The sequence below is a fragment of the Phocoena phocoena genome, chromosome 7 (assembly GCF_963924675.1).
Source record: "Phocoena phocoena chromosome 7, mPhoPho1.1, whole genome shotgun sequence".
Lineage (NCBI taxonomy): Eukaryota > Metazoa > Chordata > Mammalia > Artiodactyla > Phocoenidae > Phocoena > Phocoena phocoena.
Window position 1 is genome coordinate 105,547,869 of NC_089225.1, and position 24,310 is coordinate 105,572,178.

At 41.5% G+C, this 24,310-nt stretch overlaps 1 protein-coding gene across 1 annotated transcript in view; it reads right to left on the bottom strand.

Annotated features, from left to right (window-relative positions):
- Positions 1-24,310, bottom strand: part of DNER (delta/notch like EGF repeat containing) — a 321,771-nt gene that overhangs the window by 33,277 nt on the left and 264,184 nt on the right. Inside the window, exons 9-10 of the mRNA XM_065880805.1 lie at positions 16,686-16,808; positions 1,770-1,883 (exon numbers count right to left, since the gene is read on the bottom strand). Coding sequence (XP_065736877.1) covers positions 1,770-1,883; positions 16,686-16,808 — 237 coding nt within the window. The remainder of the gene's footprint in view (positions 1-1,769; positions 1,884-16,685; positions 16,809-24,310) is intronic.

Consider the following 24,310-nt stretch of genomic DNA (forward strand, 5'->3'; position numbering starts at 1 on the left):
GTTGGGTCTTTGTTGTGTGGGCTTTCTTTAGTTGAGGCGAGTGGGGGCTACTCTTTGTTTTCAGTGGGCTGGTTTCTCATTGCAGTGGCTTCTCTTGTTGAGGAGCACAGGCTCTGGGCACGTGGGCTTCAGTAGTTGTGGCACGTGGGCTCAGTAGTTGTGGCTTATGGGCTCTAGAGCACAGCTCAGTAGCTGTGGCACATGGGCTTAGTTGCTCCGCGGCACGTGGGATCTTCCCGGACCAGGGCTCGAACCCGTGTCCCCTCCATTGACAGGCAGATTCTTAACCACTGTGCCACCAGGAAGTCCCCCTAGTTGTGCATTTTTAAGTGGTGGGCTTTTTTTCTATAGCACTATATTTTCTCATTTTTCTTCCATGCTTTTCATTATTTGTGGGATATAAACGTCTGGGGGGAAAAACCAGGATGCTTCCCCAGTATTATTTTTGCATCCATTGATGAGTATAAATGTCTGTGTGTGTTTATAAACCAGTCAGAAAAACAAAACCATCTGCAAATCATTTTCTGGAGTAAGCCCACTTCTAAGTCCCAGGAAAAGACGAAAGGAAAACACAGGATGTGACACAGCTATATAGAAGGAATATCAGAGGTTGTTTCTCGCACGTCTTGACTGTTGGCATCTTCCCCAGAAGCACAAATAAGGCTCCCTAGGGATGGACTGGGAGTCCAGGCTCTGTGAAATTCTCCAGGGCTAGGGAGGTGGCCACCAGGCCTTAGAGGGGAGAGGTGAGCACGTAAGGTGCTCTCTAGCCAATGATAACACGTTTTCCAGAAACTTCAGTGCCCACCTTCTTCTATCAGCACTTTATATGTCAACCTTTCCCAACTTGTAAACCAGAGCGACCCTGCTGCTTTTGCTGGTTGAGCAAGTGCTGAAAACAGAGACCTGACCTACGCTCTGCATCTCCGGACTCCTGCATTTGGCTGTCGAAGCCAAGGATGGAACCTTCTCTCCCCAGGTGGTTCATGATATCTTTTGAGAATCTGATGAAAATTTGAGAGCCTCCTCTCAGCATATACACATATATCCAACACTTCACATCTGTTTTCAGGGTTCACAAACTCGCTGAAACCCTTGAGGGGTGACTTCGAAGGAGCCCTTGTTAAGCTGGATCCCCTAGTCCAGAAGCGACCACTCAGAGGGTGCCACCGTGGCTCCTCTGGAACCCAGCCCTGTCCTCTCTCGCTGCTTTGCCATCAGCAGCTTTCTTCCCCCACCCACTCTCCCTCCCCACACCTGTACCGTCCTCACCTTCACTAATAATTCAACCGTGAACTAAGAGTAGCTCCCCCTGATGTCCCACCGCCGCCACTACCACTTCTCCGTTATTCGAATTCCAGACACTGCTGTATCTTTCAATAAAAGTAAACGTGGTCGCGTAATGCAATTTCTATAGAAGACACATCTGATCCTTCCTTTCTCCTTCCTGCTTCCATTAGCGTTGACACTTTTTCAGGTGTTAGTGTAACGGCTCATTTTTCATGTTTCAAAGCTGCAGGTCTACAAACGTATGGTAAGGGCAGTCTCAGCAGGTCTCCGAACCAAATGCTGATTTCAGAAGAGCCTTGCTTAATGACAACACAGTAGATTGTGTTTTAAAACGGTTCTTCATCCAAGCAATGCCTACTTACATTTTGCAATTCATATTTTGCAATAATGTATGCATAGAGGTTTCTGGGGTTTTTTTAACAGCTGCCATCTCAGGGATTTTGTGGTAAATTTGAAAACTTAGTTCCCAGCTCACTTGCCTGTAAACCCGGGTGCGCAGACACATGTGCCATTTAGGCCTTCACTGTCACAGGTGCCTCCGTTCAGACAGCTGACGTTAGCACAGGGGTCCTTGTAGGATTCACAGTGGATTCCTGCAGAGAAACAGATGCAAAAGGGGAGACTCATTAAGGGGTCTCCAGCTCCCATGGCCTTTAAAAGGAGAGTGTTTGAAAAGCCTTGAACAGTGTGGAGGCTGATTCCCAGAGGGGTGTGTGTGCACATGTGTATGTATTCACATGCCCACCTTTGACTTTAGGTTGTTGTAAAAACACACTTTAGGAGAAAATAACAGATTGAGTACCGGCTCGTAGGTCCCACCATCAAGTCTTTTACGTACTTTCTCTGACCACATGCCCCAAAGCCTGGGCAACAGAATGTTAGAACTTTGAAAGATAAAATTTATCAGTGATAAATGCTCTCTAAGTCTCCAAAAGAAACAGAACACAGCCAGACAGTCTACATAAAATGTCAATATAACTGATAAACAGTATCCTGAAGGTAAAGATTTGGAGTCAGATATTTAGACGAGCCCCAGTCATACTTTGGAAAATTGCAGAGGAGAGAAGGAAGTGTTTGTCCTTAGACCTCATTCCCAAAGACCAACAGGTTCACCACAGGCGAAAGGTAACATCTTGTGCACATACTACATTCCAGACCCTTGTGCTGTGCTTTACGTGTAATGTGATCCTCAGACCAGCACCATGAAACAAGTATCCAAATGCAAGGTCACCAGGCTGGCGGGGACAGAGCTGGGACCTGATGGTGCTGGCAACTTGAACGTGAGTCTGTGCTCGCTGAGTAGCTCCCCTGAGACGGAGCTCAGCCATGGAAACATACAACATTCTACGGAACTCAGTGCCCATTCAAACAAAATGGAGGTCCTGAAAAAAATCTTTAGAGCAGATACAGTTCCCATTGGTGTAAAAAAAATAGTCTACGTGTGCATGTATGTATGCAAGTGCTTGAAGCTGGACTGAGAGGAGAATGAATTACTTTGAATGTCACTTTGTGCATTTCTATATTGTTGCAATTTTTCACAGTGAGTATATAGTATTTTATTGTTTTATTAAAAAAAAAACTTTAAAAATCCAACACCATTCGAAAGGTAGAATTTCTGGTGTTGTTTCACTGGAGTGCCAGATGGATGAATAGACTAATCTCTCTCTCTTGACCCCCTACCATTTGGAGAGGAAGATAAATTACATTCTATGTAAGAATGTATATAACGATATACTCACCCTTCCCAACAGCCTCAAGAAAAAATAAGCATAAAGCAAATACTGACAGGATGGTATTACTTAATTTCCTTACTTCACTCATATCTGTACAAAGGCCTGCCACACCCAGTGACTCGCATCATTTTGTCACTGAAATTATTCTTGCTGAGATTTTTTTTCTCTCCTTTCCTTTTCAGTTGTCAGTGCCTTAAGAAGGAAGGTTCAAGAATGAGGGGGAGAAATACAAGAGAAAAAGGAAACAGAACTACCTACTTGTAGTCACATTAATGATTTATTTGAGCCTAGTAAAGCATTTTAGAATGGATGGTTTTTCATTTCTTTTTATCCTTTGCCCTCATATCCAACCTATGAACAATAATAGTCTACCAGATATTTTTCTAAAGTGTCTCTCAGATCTCTGCCTGACAATTCTCCCTGAAACCACCACCCCAAGCCCACTGCCTCACGCCAGGTGGGAGACGCTCCCGGCCCCAAGCCATCTCCTAGCTCCCTCTCTGCCTCCAGGGACGTGATGGAGCCTCCCTGACGCATCGTCCTTAACAAACCCAGGACTCAAGGTAATATTCAAGGTCAAACTAATTTAAAGATTAAAGCATAAAACTGGTAATTGTTCTTCACTTGAGTGTGTATGGCTTCTGCACCCAGAAGTCTCCATTTCCATTTTCCCATTGATTCCCAAATAGCACAGGCTGAATTGAAAGAATAAAATGCAAAAGAGCCTTTTCTGCTTCAAAATGTTCATCAGAAGACAAGCGTTCACATAGTTAGAATTTCCCAGGAGGCTGATCAATGGGAACCACGTGACAAAAAAAGGCTTTCAAATGTAATGGGAAATACAGCCACAGATCAAGGTTCAGAGATGTCTGAAACCTAAAAGATATTTCCATTAGACCTAAAATAAAAGCAATCAAGGATAATCCTTCCCGGGTTTCTACAAATACATTTGCCAATCTAACCTTATAATAGTCGTATAACTAATACATTAGCACACAAATGACCACATTCTTCAAATAGGGCTGAAAAGCACATTCTAGGCTATTTAAGCACCTTAACATTAAAAGCCTTCAGTAAGATAGATTTGATGAAAATGTCCAAGATAATAAGCAATTTCAATCTTTTGGGTGGGTTTTCTGGGCAATGACTTTTTCCTTTGTTATTTCTCTTTCTCAAAAGATAAGATATTCAGTCACTTGAAGGTCATTGAGAGTTTTCTGGCAGCAAGATGGGACAGAAGCTAATCTTCATGGCAACACAATGACTACAAAGCAAGATGGTCTTAAAGGTCCCCTGACAGCACTCTGTTGACTCCTGTTTCTATCCTCTAAGCCTCGCTAAGCCCTGTGTAAGAAATATTTATCATGTTGCTCAGGTCACTGATTAGAACTGAACAGCTATGAGCTAGAAATCTTAAATGCAGAGCAGGGACAGTCATGAATACCCCTGAGATGTCCAGGGTATGTCCCTTCCAACTCCCCTCCTAAGGCCTCCTGGGCTCCCCTTGTCTGCACCCCCAGGGCCCCTAGGCCCTTGCACAACACTGAGTGTTGGGCATCCCACGTCCTCTGACCATAACACCAGACTTCGCCCTCTCTCCCAAGCTGGTCTTCCCCCAGCACATTCTCAATGCCAAAGCCCAACTCATGGAAAGCTGAAGCTGCCTCTTCCAAGACAGAACTCCATTCTTCTGCCACTGTGTATTGAGAGCACAGTAAGATTCCACTGTTACAGAGTTTATGGTCTTAAATCATAACTTATCTGTCCTCCTGCCTGATCTCCCCAAAATCTCTGAGGTCCTTCTGAGCAGAAGCCATATCTTACCTCGCAAAAGAAATTACGGCTATACCACCAGAATCCTGTCCTTTCAGGAGGGGCGAAAGTCTGTGTACTTTGGCCGACACACAGGTAGGATTGCTACAGGAGTGAGAAGCCATTCCAAATCTGCCTCAAAAATACTCTATTTTGTCAGGGAAAATCAGGTCCACACTTCAAACTAAGCCTGTGGAATGACACATGCATCACCCATTGGCAAGGGATGGAGCACACACGATTACAAAACTTATGTTTAGTCTCAAGCAAAAATAAACTGTAATTCAGTCAAAACTAATAAAAATTCATACTTTTCATATTAAGGGATAGAGAGGAAACATTTCTGAAAAGATCTTTATTCCAACAGGGCTCTTTATAACAGTTAACTTTAGAATTAAAATGAGCAAAAATTCAAAGAGTCATGCTCCAATTATAAATCTCTGGGGTCATCACAATTCAGTCGTGGTTAATATTTTGAAAACTGAAAAATCTTTATTTTATCTCCAATAAAATTAAGCCAGGTAAAGAAAATTAACTTGAAGTATCCTTTGAAATTCCTATTCACTTGAAGACATCATCTTTTTTTTTTAAACTTAAATATTTTAGTTTTATTGTGACAGATACCTTATATACAGAAGCATGCACAAAACACTGGAGTTTACTTGAAAGAATAGTAATAAAGTACGTACCTGTGTAGCCATCATCCAGGATAAAAAGTAAAACATTTCTCCCCCTGTGCCTTTTCCCAAAGGGAAAAGGCCCACGGGTAGCAATCATCCTGACCTTTGAACAATCACTTCTTTGCTTTCCCTTTATACTCTTACCACCTTTGAATATATCTCTACATGATATAATGTTTAGTTTTGTCTGTTCTCAAATTTAATATAAATGGAATCATGCTGTTTGTGTTCCTCTGTAATTTGCTTCTTTTGTTCAACATTACATCTTTAAGATTCTTCATTGTTGATGGGTGTAGTTTCAGTTCATTCATTTCTACTGCTGTATAATATTTATCTACTCTTTTTATTTTATTTCTTTATATTTTATACAGCAGGTTCTTATTAGTCATCCATTTTATACACATCAATGTATACATGTCAATCCCAATCGCCCAATTCATCACACCACCACCACCCCCCACTGCTTTCCCCCCTTGGAGTCCATACATTTGTTCTTTACATCTGTGTCTCTATTTCTGCCTTGCAAACCAGTTCACCTGTACCATTTTTCTAGATTCCACACATATGCATTAATATATGATATTTGTTTTCTCTTTCTGACTTACTTCACTCTGTATGACAGTCTCTAGATCCATCCACATCTCTACAGATGACCCAATTTCGTTCCTTTTTATGGCTGAGTAATATTCCATTGTATATATGTGCCACATCTTCTTTATCCATTCATCTGTCAACCAGCATTTAGGTTGCTTCCGTGAGTTGGCTATTGTAAATATTGCTGCAATGAACATTGGGGTGCATGTGTCTTTTTGAATTATGGTTTTCTCTGGGTATATGCCCAGTAGTGGGATCGCTGGGTCATGTGGTAATTCTATTTGTAGTTTTTTAAGGAACCTCCATACTGTTCTCCATAGTGGCTGTATCAATTTACATTCCCACCAACAGTGCAAGAGGGCTCCCTTTTCTCCACACCCTCTCCAGCATTTATTTTTTATAGATTTTTTGATGATGGCCATTCTGACTGGTGTGAGGTGATACCGCATTGTAGTTTTGATTTGCATTTCTCTAATGATTACTGATGTTTAGCATTCTTTCATGTGTTAGTTGGCAATCTGTATATCTTCTTTGGAGAAATGTCTATTTAGGTCTTCTGCCCATTTTTGGATTGGGCTCTTTGTTTTTTTGATATTGAGCTGCATGGGCTGCTTGTAAATTTTGGAGATTAGTCCTTTGCCAGTTGCTTCATTTGCAAATATTTTCTCCCATTGTGAGGGTTGTCTTTCTGTGTTGTTTATGTTTTCCTTTGCTGTGCAAAAGCTTTTAAGTTTCATTAGGTCCCATGTGTTTATTTTTGTTATTATCTCCATTTCTCTAGGAGGTGGGTCTAACTCCATACACAAAAATAAACTCAAAATGGATTAAAGACCTAAATGTAAAGACCTCTAACACTCTTAGAGGAAAACATAGGAAGAACACTCTATGACATAAATCACAGCAAGATCCATTCTGTAATTGATTTCTAATCTCAGCATTGTGATCAGAAAAGATGCTTGATATGATTTCAATTTTCTAAAATTTACCGAGGCTTGATTTGTGACCCAAGATGTGATCTATTCTGAAGAATTCTGTGTGCACTTGAGAAGAAAGTGTAACCTGCTGTTTTTGGATGGAATGTCCTATAAATATCAATTAAATCTATCTGGTCTATTGTGTCATTTAAAGCTTGTGTTTCTTTATTAATTTTCTGTCCGCATGATCTGTCCATTTGTGTAAGTGAGGGGTTAAAGTCCCCCACTATTATTGTGTTACTGTTAATTTCTCTTTTATAGCTGTTAGCAGTTGCCTTATGTATTGAGGTGCTCCTATGTTGGGTGCATATACATATATAATTGTTATATCTTCTTCTTGGATTGATCCCTTGATCATTATGTAGTATCCTTCCTTGTCTCTTACAACATTCTTTATTTTAAGTCTATTTTATCTGATATGAGTATTGCTACTCCAATTTTCTTTTGATTTCCATTTGCATGGAATATCTTTTTCCATCCCCTCACTTTCAGTCTGTATGTGTCCCTAGGTCTGAAGTGGGTCTCTTGTAGACAGCATATATATGGGTCTTGTTCTTATATCCATTCAGTAAGCCTGTGTCTTTTGGTTGGAGCATTTAATCCATTCACATTAAAGGTAATTATTGATATGTATGCTCCTATTACCATTTTCTTAATTGTTATGGGTTTGTTTTTTTGTAGGTCCTTTTCTTCTCTTATGTTTCCCACTTAGAGAAGTTCCTTTAGCATTTGTTGTAGAGCTGGTTTGGTGGTGCTGAATTCTCTTAGCTTTTGCTTGTCTGTAAAGCTTTCGATTTCTCCATTGTCTGAATGAGATCCTTGCCGCTAGAGTAATCTTGGTTGTAGGTTTTTCCCTTTCATCCCTTTAAATATATTGTGCCACTCCCTGTGGCTTGTAGAGTTTCTGCTGAGAAATCAGCTGTTGACCTTATGGGAGTTCCCTTGTATGTTATTTGTCATTTTTCCCTTGCTGCTTTCAATAATTTTTCCTTGTCTTTAAGTTTTGTGAATTTGATTACTATGTGTCTTGGTGTGTTTCTCCTTGGGTTTATCCTGCCTGGGACTCTGCGCTTCCTGGACTTGGGTGGTTATTTCCCTTCCCATGTTAGGGAAGTTTTCAACTATAATCTCTTCAAATATTTTCTCGGGTCCTTTCTCTCTCTCTTTTCCTTCTGGGACCCCTATAAGGCAAATGTTGGTGCGTTTAATATTGTCCCAGAGGTCTCTTAGTCTGTCTTCATTTCTTTTCATTCTTCTTTCTTTATTCTGTTCCATAGCAGTGAATTCCACCATTCTGTCTTCCAGGTCACTTAATCGTTCTTCTGCCTCAGTTATTCTGCTATTGATTCCTTCTAGTGTATTTTTCATTTCAGTTATTGTATTGTTCATCTCTGTTTGTTCTTTAATTCTTCTAGTTGTTTGTTTTTTAATTCTTCTAGGTCTTTGTTAAACATTTCTTGCATCTTCTCGATCTTTGCCTCCATTACGTTTCCGAGGTCCTGGATCATCTTCGTTATCATTATTCTGAATCCTTTTTCTGGAAGGTTGCCTATCTCCACTTCATTTAGTTGTTTTTCTTGGGTTTTATCTTGTTTCTTCATCTGGTACAGAGTCCTCTACCTTTTCATTTTGTCTGTCTTCCTGTGAATGTGGTTTTCATTCCACAGGCTGCCGGATTGTAGTTCTTCTTGCTTCTGCTGTCTGCCCTCTGGTGGATGAGGCTATCTAAGAGGCTTATGCAAGCTTCCTGATGGGAGGGACTGGTGGTGGGTAGAGCTGGGTGTTGCTCTGGTGGGCAGAGCTCAGGAAAACTGTAATCCACTTGTCTGCTGATGGGTAGGGCTGAGTTGCCTCCCTGTTGGTTGGTTGGCCTGAGGGGACCCAGCACTGGAGGCTACAGGCTCTTTGGTGGGGCTAATGGTTGACTCTGGGAGGGACCATACCAAGTAGTACTTCCCAGAACTTCTGATGCCAGTGTCCTTGTCCCCACGGTGAGCCACAGCCACCACCTGCCTCTGCAGGGGACCCTCCAACACTAGCAGGTAGGTCTGGTTCAGTCTCCCCTGGGGTCACTGCTCCTTCCCCTGGGTCCCGATGTACATACTACTTTGTGTGTGCCCTCCAGGAGTGGAGTCTCTGTTTTCCCCAGTCCTGTTGAAATCCTACAGTCAAATCCCACTAGCCTTCAGACTCTGATTCTCTAGGAATTCCTCCTCCCATTGCCGGACCCCCAGGTTGGGAAGCCTGACATGGGGCTCAGAACCTTCACTCCAGTGGGTGGACTTCTGTGGTATAAGTGTTCTCCAGTTTGTGAGTCACCCCCCCAGCAGTTATGGGATTTGATTTTACTGTGATTGCCCCCCTCCTACCATCTCATTGTGGCTTCTCCTTTGTCTCTGGATGTGGGGTATGTTTTTGGTGAGTTCCAGTGTCGTCTTCTCAATGACTGTTCGGCAGTTAGTTGTGATTCCAGTGCTCTCACAGGAAGGAGTGAGCGCACGTCTTTCTACTCCACCATCTTCAACCAATCTGGACATCATCTTATTTTATTCAAACTGATTCCTTCCATGAAAAGTTTTCCAGTATTTCAACCTCACAGAGCTCAACTTTTTCTAAGCTGTTTCGGATGTTACAATTGAGATCTCGACCTTCACTTCATTATTCCTTGTGTTTGCCAGTCTCAGTCTACTCTTCTGCTTAAATAATAGCCTGATAAAGGAAAAGTCCTGACTTATCCATTTTTCTATCAATCACAGTACTTGAGAAGGGACAGGTACAGAAAATACCCAGAAATTCTTGTTCACTGGTTATACAGAGGAAATAATTCTAACCAACAAAGAAAGAGTTCACATCCTTTCAATAATAAATTTCTGTAGACTTTAAAAATAAACAATTCAGTACAACGTGATCAAACTCATAACCCAATGATCTTATTTCTGAGACTCTATCCCCCCAAAATCCAGAAAGTATGAAAATTATATGAATAAAGATGTTCATTCCAGAATTATTTCCAGTAGCTTCACTTCAGATATAGCAAGGGAATGGATAAATATTACCGCATGGGAACATCACATCGCCGTTTAAAATAGAACTAATAAAACTTGCTAACAATTTCTAAATCAAACATAAATAATGGTAAGTCTGAGAAGGGTAATACCAACTGGTAGGTATAATCAATTATAACTGTAAAAACACAGATATTAAAAAGGATGGAATTAATACAGATGATTATTGCTCTTATGTTCTGCTGTAAAGCTATGAGTTATGAAATTTTCTCAGTTTTCTAAATTGTTATCATTGTTGCTACATTATTTTCATAATTAAAAATTGAAGTATTTTCTTTCTAACTTCTGTCACCAAAAATTCCTAATGAGTATAGTCTTGACCATTAAATTTGTTCTGCTATAAATAATAATTCAACACAATGTTGGGCTGTAACTTGACTTTTTGGCACTATAATGTGATGAACACTAACTAAAGTCTTGAAAGTCTCATTGTGAATTAGCTCTGGACTAGTTTTTTTTTTTTTTTTTTTTTGTGGTACGCGGGCCTCTCACTGTTGTGGCCTCTCCCGTTGCGGAGCACAGGCTCCAGACGCACAGGCTCAGCGGCCATGGCTCACGGGCCCAGCCGCTCCGCGGCATGTGGGATCTTCCCGGACCGGGGCACGAACCCGCGTCCCCTGCATCGGCAGGCGGACTCTCAACCGCTGCGCCACCAGGGAAGCCCTGGACTAGTTTTAAAGAAGTATCAGCATTTCAGTATGTCTGAAGGGAGATTACTAGGAGTCCCTCCATGTATTTTGCTTCTAACAATTTCATGATCCACAGTGGAAACTTACTGGGAAAATGTTCGAGTTGCCTTGCTTTATTTAATTAGTGTGTTAAGCAGTAGCTTCCATTCAAGTACAGATAGCTGTGGAGCATGTGCTTTGTGTAAGCCGCCATATCAAGAGCTGATGAGCATTAAAAAAAAAAAAAAAAAAAAAAAAAAAAGAACCTGTGTAGTCACTGCCATTCAGGAGATTCTAATTTAGTGTCAGGGAAAGGAAAGTCTGGAGCCAGAAAGTACTGACTACAAGGCTGACCATAACTGTCATAGAAAATATCAAGAAAATGCTTGGAGAGTTCAGGAAAGAGAAATCACACCTGTTTGGAGATCAACGTTTCTGACAATGGATGCAGCCATAGTACTGGATAAGGGGAAAGAGGAGGAGAGAAAAAAGGGCCAAGAAGAAAAGCCTGGGAACCACTTGCATTCATGATGTCCAGAGAGCAAGGATTCATTCCAAAAAGGCCAGGAGGGAAGAGTAGGGTTGGGGGGCGAGGGTGGGGGAAGGAACGGAGCTGTGGAAGCTAAAGCAGGGTGAGTTTCAAAACGGACCCAGTGATCGTGAAGCAAAAGGGCAAGAATGTGAAGTTGGAAGCTGGAGAGGCAGGCTTTGGGGTTTCAGTCTTCAATTAGGCCACTGCTAGATCCATTTATCGGAATGGTACTGATGATATCCAAATTAAAGAAGATTAAGAAAAGAAAATTTAAGGAAATAAGAGGCATCATCTATACCAACTCTAAGGAAATTTGGTTGTAAAAGAAAAAGGAAGAAAGGGGCAAGTAAGTATAGGAGGAGGCAAAGTCAAACAAGAGTCAGTTTTTTTCACTTCATATGGAATTTATTTAGAAGTGTATGTAAGAACATTTCTTTTTTTCTGTTTAGCAACTCAGTTTTTCTAGCACCATTTATTAGAAAAGAATTCCCATCCCATTCATAGCAATTCCTTGTTAAGAGTCATATATTATTATAGGTGATGGTTTCTGGGCCATTATTCAGTTTTGGTTAGCTGTCCATTCTTGCACCCATAACATGGGGATGTAATAATAATTGCGGCATTACAATGGGTTTCAACATCTGGAATGAGTTCCCCCTCACTGCTTTCCGTTTTCAAAATGTTCTTAGCTGTCTTGCCTGACTTTCTATTGCATTCATTCTTTTTAGGAAGTTATATTCATTTGTTTAAGTTTTTTAAAAACAGAAAAGAGTAAAAAATCACCACTTAAAAAAGCACATATGTAAGTAAGAAGTTAAAGTTCCAATCCTCCCCCCAACACACCACTTATCCAAGTTCTAACTCCAGAGGTAAGTACTAGTTAAGAATTGATGCCCACCCATCTGATAGTTTCCTAAGTTTATACAGAGATCTTATATGTAAATATATGTTGGGATAAATGCTTCCAAAGAGGGAAAGAATGTCCATACCCTAAGGAGAGAAAGGCCCAGAATCTTTTGACCTCTCTCCTCCCCTCACTCACTCTTCCTCTGGATTGGAGGGCATGAATTACCCACTTCTGCTTCTCTTTAATACCTTCTACCCTACCCCTCAACATCTGCCCATCACTCTTACTTTAGAAGTTCTCTCATTTATTGCTACTTTGCTAGGGTTTACATTCCTGCTTAAACCCAAACCTAAATGTCTCTATAAATATATCAAAATGAAATATCACTTTACCTGCCCATTGAGATGAGATCTTTAACACACTTGTATGCCTTCCAATCCTTCCCAACACCCACCAACTCATGGACTTGGTTAAAATAATATGAAATTTTAGTTTGGTCATTTAAATTTTCCTTAAGAACAGATGTAGTGACACACTCTAGGGTGACCACCCTTATATAACTCCCTCCTCTTGAGTGTGAGCTTCTAATCAATAGCATTTGGCAAAGGTTAAGAGATTCTGAAGATGCTGTTACAGTATCTAATCAGTTGACTTTGAGTTAACCTTCGGTGGGCCTGACCTAACTAGGTGAGACCTTTAAGAGGGTTCAGGCCTCTCCTGGCTTTCAAGAAGCAGAATGTCAAGAATTCTACAGCTGCAAGGATATGAATTCTGCCAACCACTTGAGGGGACTTGGAAGCTGATCTTTCCCTACTTAAGCCTCAGATGAGAGCTCAGTTCAACCAACACCCTGATTCCAGCGTTGGATTCCAGACCTTGAACAGGGAATCCATTAATCCATGCCTGGACCTAGGAAACTGTTAGATAATAAAAGGGTGTTGTTTTAAGCAACTGCCTTACAATAATGCACTATGCAGCTATAATAATTAATATAGTAGGCATGTCTATTTTTTCAAGAGACTTTTCTTTACCATTAAATTAGTATTTACAATCATATGAATGTCATCTATTTAGGTTTATCCCCGCATGTAAAGATTCTGCTCAACCCTTTTCCTCCTGTTCTCCATCGCCCCCTATCTGGTTATCTTTGTTCTGATTTAGTTCCAATTTGATAAGAATACCTTGAAAAATAATTTTCTTAGAGAGGGTACATGGTGTTATGTTTTCTGTATCCTTAAATGTACAAACTGTCTTTCTTTACCCCTCAAATACAAATGAACCTTTAACAACCAGACATTTTCATTGGAAAATCTAAAACACTCTTCACTGTTGTTAGCTTCATTTTAGAGAAGAGCAGCAGTTCAATGCTGATTTGATTCTTTCTTTTGTGTGTAACTTGTACTCACTATGAAGAATCTTGTAAGAACTATTCTCAGTGTTCTTGGATTTGGAAGTTCTACCAGGAAATTGCAAATTACGTATCATCTCCCTCATTAATCCTCTGGCATTTTGTAATCCCATTCTATTTGGAAATTTCAATTTTCTTCATCTCATAGACTTCTCCCTAGTAGTTGGTTGATTCTGGTTTTATTTCCATGTGTTCTTTCTTCTTCCGCAACATCCATCATTCAGACGAAACATATCTCTTCACCTTTTCTCCACATTTTATGTCTTTTCACTCATGGTTTCCATTCCCTCATATTTTTACTTCTATCACGACATACTTCCTCCTTTTGCTTTTCCAGATCTAAATTCAATTTTGAGGTATACATTACTTTTTTTTACTTCCCTTCTTGAATGTTTAGAGTTGTGGGGTTTGTTGCAATTTTGTTTTTACTTCCTAAATTTTTTTCCCCTTGTTGAGTTGCTGGTACAGGCTCCCTGGACTGGCCAGGCTTGAGGTTGGCAACCTCAGGCAGAGAGAGATGATACTGGAGATTCTCCTCCAGTGCTGGACAGGCCAGGCAAGTTAGCCCTGTCTACATGGCCTCCCAATTTGGGGTTCTCAAGGTTCTCCAGGTGTGAGCAGGAGCTCATTCACACACACACACACACACACAAAGGACCAGCTCAGCCTAACTGCAATCCTCTTAGATGGCAGCCAGGATCCATGAGATCAGAAGAGCCCTTTGCCTCGTAGAGTCAAGTGCAGCACGTTATAGCACGTTTTCCCTCTCTATAAGCTGAAGGGTCTTTTGGGCTCAGCTGGTCATTGAGTCCTCCATTCTCTCCAGAACCCTATCCCCTAACCCTGTGGTACACAAAGGCTCCCAGCACCGCACCCTTTCCACAAAAACCCACATCCTCAAATGTGTTTGAGATCCCCTCCAGGATCTTGAGTCATCTCGAGTCGACTCTACCTTCTTGAGTTATCCACAGCAGGGCGTCTGTAACTGATGGAGGAAGGTCACAGAAAGACAGAAGGGGTGGAACAAGGAGCATATATGGAAGGATTAACCTTGAGCAGAATGGGGAGCATGTGATCAGGTAATAAGGAAGACAATAAAATCTGAGTGGTTGTGATTGCAGATGAGTTTGTACGACAGGGCTTCTCAAAGGGTGGCACAGGCCCAGCATATCAACATCCTCTGAGAACTTACCAGAAATTCAAATTCTTGGGCCCTACCCTAGATAGGGGTGGGGCCCAGCAAACTACGTTGTAAGAAGCCCACCAGCAGATTCTAACACATGCTCAAGTTTGAGAACCATTGCTCGTTGGAAAACTAGAGAAATTTGAAGACATTTACAGATTATAACCTCTCTTCCTTTCCATGAAGATGGACATGAAATTTGTTCTATCCTATGAGTGAGTGATTTAATCTGAGGCTTGAGGAAAGCAGCAAAATTCGGGAATACTCCTTGAGAAAAATGGAAGAAGGAGGTGAACAAAGCTAGGATCACAGTCCATGAATTTGTGGAGTCACTAGTGGGTCATCATATACAGTTTCGTTTTTTATTTCTTGGTCATGACAGCATGAGCAACGCTTCAAAGCCAGGAACATAAGAGGCAAATTCAGAGTACACCCAATTAATAATTCTGTCATTCATAAAGATGAAATTTACTCCATAAAACTCTGTCATGAACTAAAGAATTTTGGAATTTAAAATTTGGAAGCACATCCACCACTACTCATTCTGTCATTGAAGAATCTCAAAATCTCTCAGTAAGCATTACTGCCCTTTCTTTAAACAGACAAAATAAAGACAAGTCGGTTGAAAAGGTTGATCCAGGGTCATCAGTAATCCAATGGCACAATGAGGATGAGCTACCTAGGTCTCCTAATTCATTGCTCCTTTATTCTTTCCAGACTTGAGCAGACTCCCTATTTCTCAATGTTCTGATCTACTTAGAACTGAAATCCATGTGGATGAAGCCAGCACATCTGTCCTCACGGGAATTGGTGGAGTTTGGCTCTAAGTGGGCATTACAGTCCATGAGAAGCATCAGATGTGCCAAACATAAAGCCAAGACCTGACCCAGCTTCAGCCCCTCCATCCAGGGGCTAGGTCAAGTTCATCCATGTGCCCTACAAACCCTCGAGGCTCACCAGAAAGACCTCTAAATAAAGGTGGGTCCATGCAAAGAGAAGCAAAGTCGGCTACAATGTGAGGTCACTGGCAGATGGATGGTATCAAGTAAGCGGTGGTGGGAGAAAGAGGTTAAGTGAAATGGCTATAAATAGAGCCCTCAAAAGCATTACAAAAATCTACACCAGCCCGGGAGTCGTGACTTAGAGAAATGCGCACAAATTAGTTGATGACCCAGCGTCCTGCCACAGCGCCGGCTGAGGGTGTCAGGGCTCCAATAAAGCCACACCTGTGAGCCTGCTGGGGAGGAGATGGAAGGGCTTTCAGGACCATGCTGGCTGGGCTCCTGAGGGCTGACACTACCACCTCTCCGGTTACTGTCAGGCCTTTTTTATGAGTTCACGCACGTAAAGACTTACAACAGGGTCTGAATGTGATAAACACTCGGTGAATGTCAGCTGTTTATCCAGAGTGACTCTGACACATGTCCACTCAAATGAACTAACATGTGTCTCCCTTTTAATGACTCATTTAACGAGAGTGAACTTTTTTTCGCCAACATGTGAGACTCCACTTGCCTCCTCCACCAAAAAGCACGGCATCCTCTCCTCGTCCAGCAAGCACTGCTTTCCTCCCCGCGGATTCCATGGCTGTGTCCTCTGACCTGTGTCTGAAAGTCCACTTAGTATCATTTTTTATCGTCAGCGTTTAACACATTCAACAGAGAAGAGAGGGAGGATACAAGAAGAAGGAAAGGGCGGGAGACAGATTTTTCAGTTTATCAAGAGGAAACCAGAGACTTCCAAACTGTTCTTTTCGGCCCCATACATCATCCCACTGCCAGCATCTGACTCTTATTCTAAACAACTTCACACTCCAATTAGAGGTTTACGCATGTACGTGGAGAAATCCATGACGTCACTGAGAACCTTGCTGGCACTAGTCGGCTGCGTGATGCTCACCTTTGTACTCTGCCAGGCACACGCACTCATAGCCGTTGACAAGGTCCCTGCAGGTGGCGGCGTTCAGGCACGGGGCAGAGAGGCACTCGTCGTATTCCTCCTCACAGTAGAGGCCATGGTAGCCTGAGGGACAGAGAGAAAGGTCTGCAGTCAAACAGGTACCATTTATATGCACACCGGACCAGCCTACAGGGAAGGCGGTGGGTGTTCACTGGAAAGTAAGGCACAAATAGATGCGACTGAAGGAACTGGGTCTCTTGGGGTATGCTGAAATGTGGATTTCCAGGAAGGTTATGAAGAATCTATTCTTATCACCCTTTGTCATGCCCAACTATAAAAGAAGTGATCCCACTGATCCACCAGATGGTCCCATTATTATGTCACGTCCAGTGGTACCGGTGAACGGGAGATGTGGGTTACTAAGTGCATCAGCTGTGGTCACAGAAGGTAGCCATAGGGACAGGACTCACAGCCAAACAGCTCCTTTCAAGGATGTGGAGCCCTTTTTCTTCCAGTCAATTAGAAAAATATATCTAACTAGGGAGAATTTTATTCAAGAAGAAAAGGATCCACGGATTTCCTTTGTTTTTCAAGCCAGAAAAGAAACTCAGCTAAAAAGGCTTAACTGAACTTCCTGGCGAAATGTGGGCTGTTTTTCTTTTTGTTTGTTTGTTTATTTAAAATGACAATTATCTAAATTATAATATGGTAAGTTGTGCTTAAGTTTTTTAACTATTAAAAATAGAATAATAGCAATGAAGAAAAAGAAACCAACGATTTCTCAAGAAAGATGGCTTTTATGCTCCTTTTTGCAAAACAGGTGTTTATTCTAAAGGACAAGAAGACAACATTCTTTGAGATTCACTCACGAATGTTAGGCTGTTTTTAACTTTCAAAAACACGTGTTCCTGCCAATTTGCAGTGAATCTGGGCCATTTTTGTCTGGCCCTGTCCAAACAATGAGAAACATGTGAGCACTTTCAGAAATCACCCTATGTTGGCTCTGAATTCAGATAAGCAGAAAAAATAAACGCTTGCTCAAGTGGGCACTGGAACCGTGAGCTCCTATCCAGCAACTCAGAGCCAGCCCTCGAGCTCAGAAAGTCCTGTTAGCTCAGGCTAATGCGTTGAACTGTTCTGTTTCTGGTTCCTATCACAAAAGTAGGTTAAGATCACATTTGCATTATTTCCGGAGCACTTTTCCAGTACGTTGCCATTTCAGTTGTTTTTGAACTGCTTTCCAAATTTAGGCAGTGATAGTGGCCCCTCTGAGGGGAACTTGACCTTCCTGAGGCAAATACACTAGGGATTTCCATTCTTCTATCTTCCCCTACTTCTTGTAGTTTTACGGAAATATTTCCTATCACTCTTCATCAGATTATTTCAATCATCTAGATCAGAGTTTCTCAACCAACAGCAATTTTGTCCCCCAGAAGATATCTGGCAATGTTTGGAGACACTCTGGGTTGTCACAACCGGGGTGGAGGGGAAGGGGTTGTTACTGGCATCTGGCATAAGGATGCTGCAAGCCATCCTTCGATGTGCACAACAGCCCCCCAACAAAAACCTACCCAGCAAAAATGTTAATAGAGTTAGACGGAGAAACCCTGCTCTAGATCAGGGATCAGCAAACTGTGGTCCACAGGCCAAATCTGCCCCAGTCTGTTTTTATAAATAAAGTTTTATTGGGACACAGCCACACCCATCCAAGTATGTATTATTTATGGCTGCTTTATTCCAATGGTAGATTGAGTAGTTGCAACAGAGACCATATGGCTTGAAAAGTCAAAAATCTTTACTCTCTGACCCCTTATAGAACAAGTTTGCTGTCTTGATCTAGATTCACCCAGAAAATCTTTTTTCTTACAAGAGTTTTAGATATTAACCCCTTATCAAAGACATGGTTTGCAAATATTTTCTCCCATTCTGAAGGTTGCCTTTTACCCTGCTGATTGCTACTTTTGCTGTGTAGAAGCTTCTTAGTTTCATATAGTCCCACTTTATTTTTGCTTTTGTTACCTGTGCTTTTATTGTCATATCATTGCCAAGATCAATTTTATGAAGGTTTTCCCCTATATTTTCTTTCAGGAGTTTTACAGTTTCAGGTGTTAGGTTTAAGTCTTTAATGCACTTCGTGTTGTTTTTTGTCAATTGTGTAAGATAATATAAATGGCCAACAGGTATATAAAAAGGTGCTCAACATCACTAATCATCAGGGAAATGAAAAGCAAAACCGCAAGGAGACATCACCTCACAACTGTTAAGATGGCCATAATAAAACGAAACAAAACAAAACAGAAAATAACACGTGTTGTTGAGGATGTGGAAAAATGGGAACCTTCATATACTGTTAGTGGGAATGTAAAAGGCTGCAGCTGCTACGTAAAACATAAAAAAAAGTATAGAGATTCCTCAAAAATTAAAAATAGAATTACCATATGATCTATAATCCCACTTCTGAGTATTTATCCATAAGAACTGAAAATAAGATCTCATAGAGATATTTGCATTCCCATGTTCATTGTGGCATGATTGACAATAGCCAAGAGGTAGAAACATTCTAAATGTCCCTCAACAGATGAATGGATAGAGAAAATGTGATATGATATATACATACAATGGAATATTATTCAGTCTTTAAAAAGAAGGAAATCCTGTCATATGCTATAACATGGATGAACCTTGAGGTCATGTACTAAGTGAAATAAGCCAGTCACAGAAGGACAAATGCTTCATGATTCCACTCATATGAGGGATCTCAAGTAGTTAAACTCATAGGGGCAGAATGGAATGGTGGTATATATGTCAATACATACACTAATATGTATAAAATGGATAACTAATAAGAACCTGCTGTATAAAAAAATAAAATTTAAAAATTAAATTTAAAAAAAAATAAATAAATAAAAGAAAAAAATAGAATGGTGGTTCCTGGGGTGGAGAAGAGGGGAAATGGGGAGTTGCTGTTGAATGGATACAGAGCTTCAGTTACGCAAAACGAAAACGTTCCACAAATCTGTTGTACGACAATGAGCATATAGTTAACAATACTGTACTGTACACTTAAAAATTTGTTAACAGGATAGATTTCATGTTATTTGGTTTTTATCATTATTTTTATTTTTATTGTTTTGGCCGTGCCGCATGGCTTGCGGGATCTTAGTTCTCTGAACAGGGATCGAACCCGTGCCGACAGCAGTGAAAGCATGGAGTCATAACCACTGGACCACCACGGAATTCCCCTTATCACAATTTTTAGAAAATATACACACACACACACATAGAGTTAAGTCTCTTTTGCCTTCTTCTCAGTGTGGAACAAGGATCACCAGCAGCATCTTTTTGATCGTTTTGCCCTCCCAGCAGATCTTTCAAAAATCAACTTGGAAGGATAATATATAACCCTACAAGCATCTTCGACCTCTGAATTGTGGTGTTATTTATACAGACAGAAATCAAAAGCAAATTTCTTGAAATCTTCCACAATTGTTTTTATTTTTTGAAAACAGTATAATCATCCTTTTCCATTAGCAACATGAAAAGCAAGTGAGGAAGTTATTTTACAGAGATAATTAGGCTGACGAGGTTTTTCTTCCTTGGGGGAAAAAAATAAAGGTTTCATATTCTAAAAGTGTTTCTTTAGAGATGGTAACATTTAAATGTCTTTATGGAAATGTCAAGACACCCTTTACACTGCCAAAGAACCTAAATCGGACTGTTTGAAGAAAAAGGAATTTCTTCCATAACAGAAGGCTTCTGTGAAAATGAGACTGCCACCCCCTGCTGGTAATTAATTCGGACAAACAAATTAGCTCAGGGCAGCCCAGGGTCTAGAAAAATTAAGCTAGTCCAAAGAATTATTTTAAAATAAAATCGAAGATCAGAAGGGTGGGGTCAGAGTAGCCCCTTCTGGGGCACTGATTTTTATCACCAGTGTTCTGATCTTTGCAGGACTTGATCCTGTATATTCAGCTCCAGTCACTTTCTTAGACTTGAGAGAACAAAACAACCAACTGGATGTGGGGAGTGAGAAAGAGAGGTTAAGACGGCTGCCATGTCTAAAATGTGTGAGTAGATGATGCTGCCGTGAACACAACTATGACCAAAGGAATAACAGGTTTTAGAGGAAGTTGCCCAGTTGGATTTTGGACACGTTTAACTTGGGGCTCACGTAGCCAGGTCCATGTGGCAGTTGGGAAAATGAGCTTGAATAGCATAGAAAAAGCACTTTGGGAGCTAGATGCCTGGAAGTGATGTTGAAGTTTTCATCAAAGAAGAACATGGAGAGGAGAAAAAGAGACCAAGGCCGGATCTACGTGGATGGGCAGATGGACAGCAAGAAGCCCAATCGGGACTCGGAGCAGGGACGGAGGAAGGAGAGGGGGAAACCCCAAGGAGTGCGGTAATGGAAGCCAAGAGAGGACAGGAATCCAGGGAGGGCTGGTTAACAGTGTCAAAGGCTCTAAGAGCAAGAATGACAACTGGATAGGAGATCTGGAGGTCACTGGAGACCCTCAAAACCCTGGCTCTCAATGCGGGCTGTACTGCCCTTTAGAGGCTGTTTTGGAAATTGGGGAGGAGGAGGGATTGCTTATCATAACGACTGGAGGATTCTACTAGAATTTGGTGGGTGGGGGCCAGAGATAGTAAACACCTGGGAACATCTGGGATTCCCTTGCACAAGTGATGGCCTGGCACCCTCCACAACTCTGGACTGTTCCACTGACCATTCGTGTAGGCAAAACCGTTTACAACCTTCGAGGCCTAGAACCCAACTGCTTTACACGTACAACAGTTTTTAAGATATACTGAGTTTTCCTGGAACATATATACATATATGTATTGATATACTGGGTAAATCAAGAGAAGATTGTACTAAGAGTTGTTCCCCATTTTGGAATACCACTTCATAAGAGCAATAGCTCTTAAGTCACCAATAAAGCACACCTATATCAGCAAACAAAACAAAATAGAATAAAAATCACCTCTTCGGGTAATTTTCTAAACACACTACCCAGAGTACCTTCCCCTAACAGTTACTCATTACAGCACTCAACCGATTTCCATCACAACACTTATAAGGGTCTGAAATCATATTAACTTTGTTCTTTATCAATTATTATTTCTCTTCCTCCACTAGAATATAAGCTTGAAGGCAGAGGCTACGACTGCAGAGCTCTCAGTACAGAAAGCATGCTTAAATGATAGCTCTTGAATCAGCACCCCAAATGCCACTGATTAAATCAATACACATTTAAGATATGCCTATGATGTGCCAGAAGCTTCCAGGTACTGTGATTACAAAACTAAATGGCAAGGTCTCCAACCACAAGGGGTTTATTGTCCGGTAGCATGTGAGTGGTGTCTGCTTCATAACAGGCCCTTTACCTGTGTTAACTTGTTTAACCCTCGTGACAACCCAAAATGATAATCATGGCTAGTCCCAATTTAAAGATGAGGAATTAAGAGTCAGAGAGGTACATACTGGTCAGAATGGCCATCACTAAAAAGTCTACAAATAACAAACACTGGAGAGGATGTGGAGAAAAGAGAACCCTCCTACACTGCTGGTGGGAATATAAGTTGGTGCAGCCACTGTGGAAAACAGCGTGGAGGTTCCTCAAAAAAACTGAAAATAGAGTTGCCATATGATCCAGCAATCCCACTCCTGTGCGTATGTCTGGACAAAACTAGAATTCAAAAAGATACACCCACCCCTATGTGTGTAGCAGCACTATTCACAACAGCCAAGACATGGAAGCAACCTAAATGTCCATCGACAGATGAATGGATAAAGAAGATGTGAAACATATACACCACGTAATACTACTCAGCCACAAAAAAGAATGAAATAATGCCATTTGCAGTAACACGGATGGACTTAGAGAGTATCATACTAAGTGAAGTAAGTCAGACAGAGAAAGACAAATATAATACGATATCACTTATATGTGGAATCTAAAATATGACACAGGGGCTTCCCTGGTGGTGCAGTGGTTAAGAATCCGCCTGCCAATGCAGGGGACACAGGTTCGATCCCTGGTCCGGGAAGATCCCACATGCCGTGGAGCAACTAAGCCTGTGAGCCACAACTACTGAGCCTGCGTGCCACAACTACTGAAGCCCTCACACCTAGAGACCATGCTCCACAACAAAAGAAGCCACCCAATGAGAAGCCTGTGCACCGCAACAAAGAGTAGCCCCTACTCGCTACAACTAGAGAAAGCCCGCGCGCAGCAATGAAGACCCAACGCAGCCAAAAATAAATAAATTTAAAAATAAAATAAAATATGACACAAATGAACCTATCTATGAAACAGAAACAGACTCACATAGAGAGCAGACTTGTGGGTGCTGAGAGGGAGGGGGGTGGGGGAGGGGTGGATTAGGAGGTTGGGATTAGCAGATGCAAACTAGTATATATAGAATGGGTAGACAAGGTCCTACTGTACAGCACAGGGAACTCTACTCAATATCCTGTGATAAACCGTAATGGAAAAGAATACAGGGCTTCCCTGGTGGCGCAGTGGTTGAGAGTCCACCTGCCGATGCAGGGGACACAGGTTCGTGCCCCGGTAGGGAAGATCCCACATGCCGCGGAGCGGCTGGGCCCGTGAGCCATGGCCGCTGAGCCTGCGCGTCCGGAGCCTGTGCTCCGCAACGGGAGAGGCCACAGCGGTGAGAGGCCCGCGTACCGCAAAAAAAAAAAGAAGACAACGTGGGTACTGTAATCCTGAAATAGGCGCCCTGCCTCGAGTATACAGCAAAGGCGCTGAGCAACGTCACCCCAAAGGGCACCACTATCCCGAGTCACTGCTTCACACGGGCAGCTAAGACCACTTCCGGGAAAAACTCAAGTAGCCCCGGCCCTGAACTTCCACGATTAATTAGCCCCGCTTTCACCAGTGAGAAGTTCAAATACCTGAATTTTCCTACGTATGAAACAAAAGTCTCTTTACACTGGGCTTTTAAAAAACCTACTCTTCTCCGTTTCCTCAGCCTCATCTCCTGAGACTTACCTCTGTGCTGGATCCGGTTTCCTGCTTGGCAGTCAAACTTTGACTCACTGCTCAGTCTTTGATCCCAAACTGTGTTTTTTCTTTAACAACTGCCTGTTCTCTTCTCATTTCCTTAACACACAGGTGGGTGAATTTAGGAGATGCTCAGTCACAGTGGGTGAGGTGAATTTGCTAGGAAAAGCGGAATCATAGGGCAAAATAACCTTTGCACGCATAAATATGGAAAGTGGTTCTTTTCTTTACAAATGTCTGATTTGTACAAATACAAAAAAAAAAAAACGCCTGGAAAAATGTATTCCAAAATTGACAGTGGTTTTTGCTGGGCAATGAAACTGAGGGATTAGCTTTTGTATTTTAAATATGCCAGTTCACTTTTTCTAATTTTCCACAATAGAAATATGTTATTTACTTGTGTAACACAAAGGGATAATATAGATACTTTATGGGTATTTTATGTGTAGTATCACAACTCCAAACCAGGTTGCTGATGACCAAGGGAAATGATAGCTGTACTCTGTGTCTAACACTCGATGGGACAATAGGAGAACTGGTCAGATTAGGAAAAGTCTGACTTTATTAAGGGTTTTTTTTTTTTTTTTAAGTGGA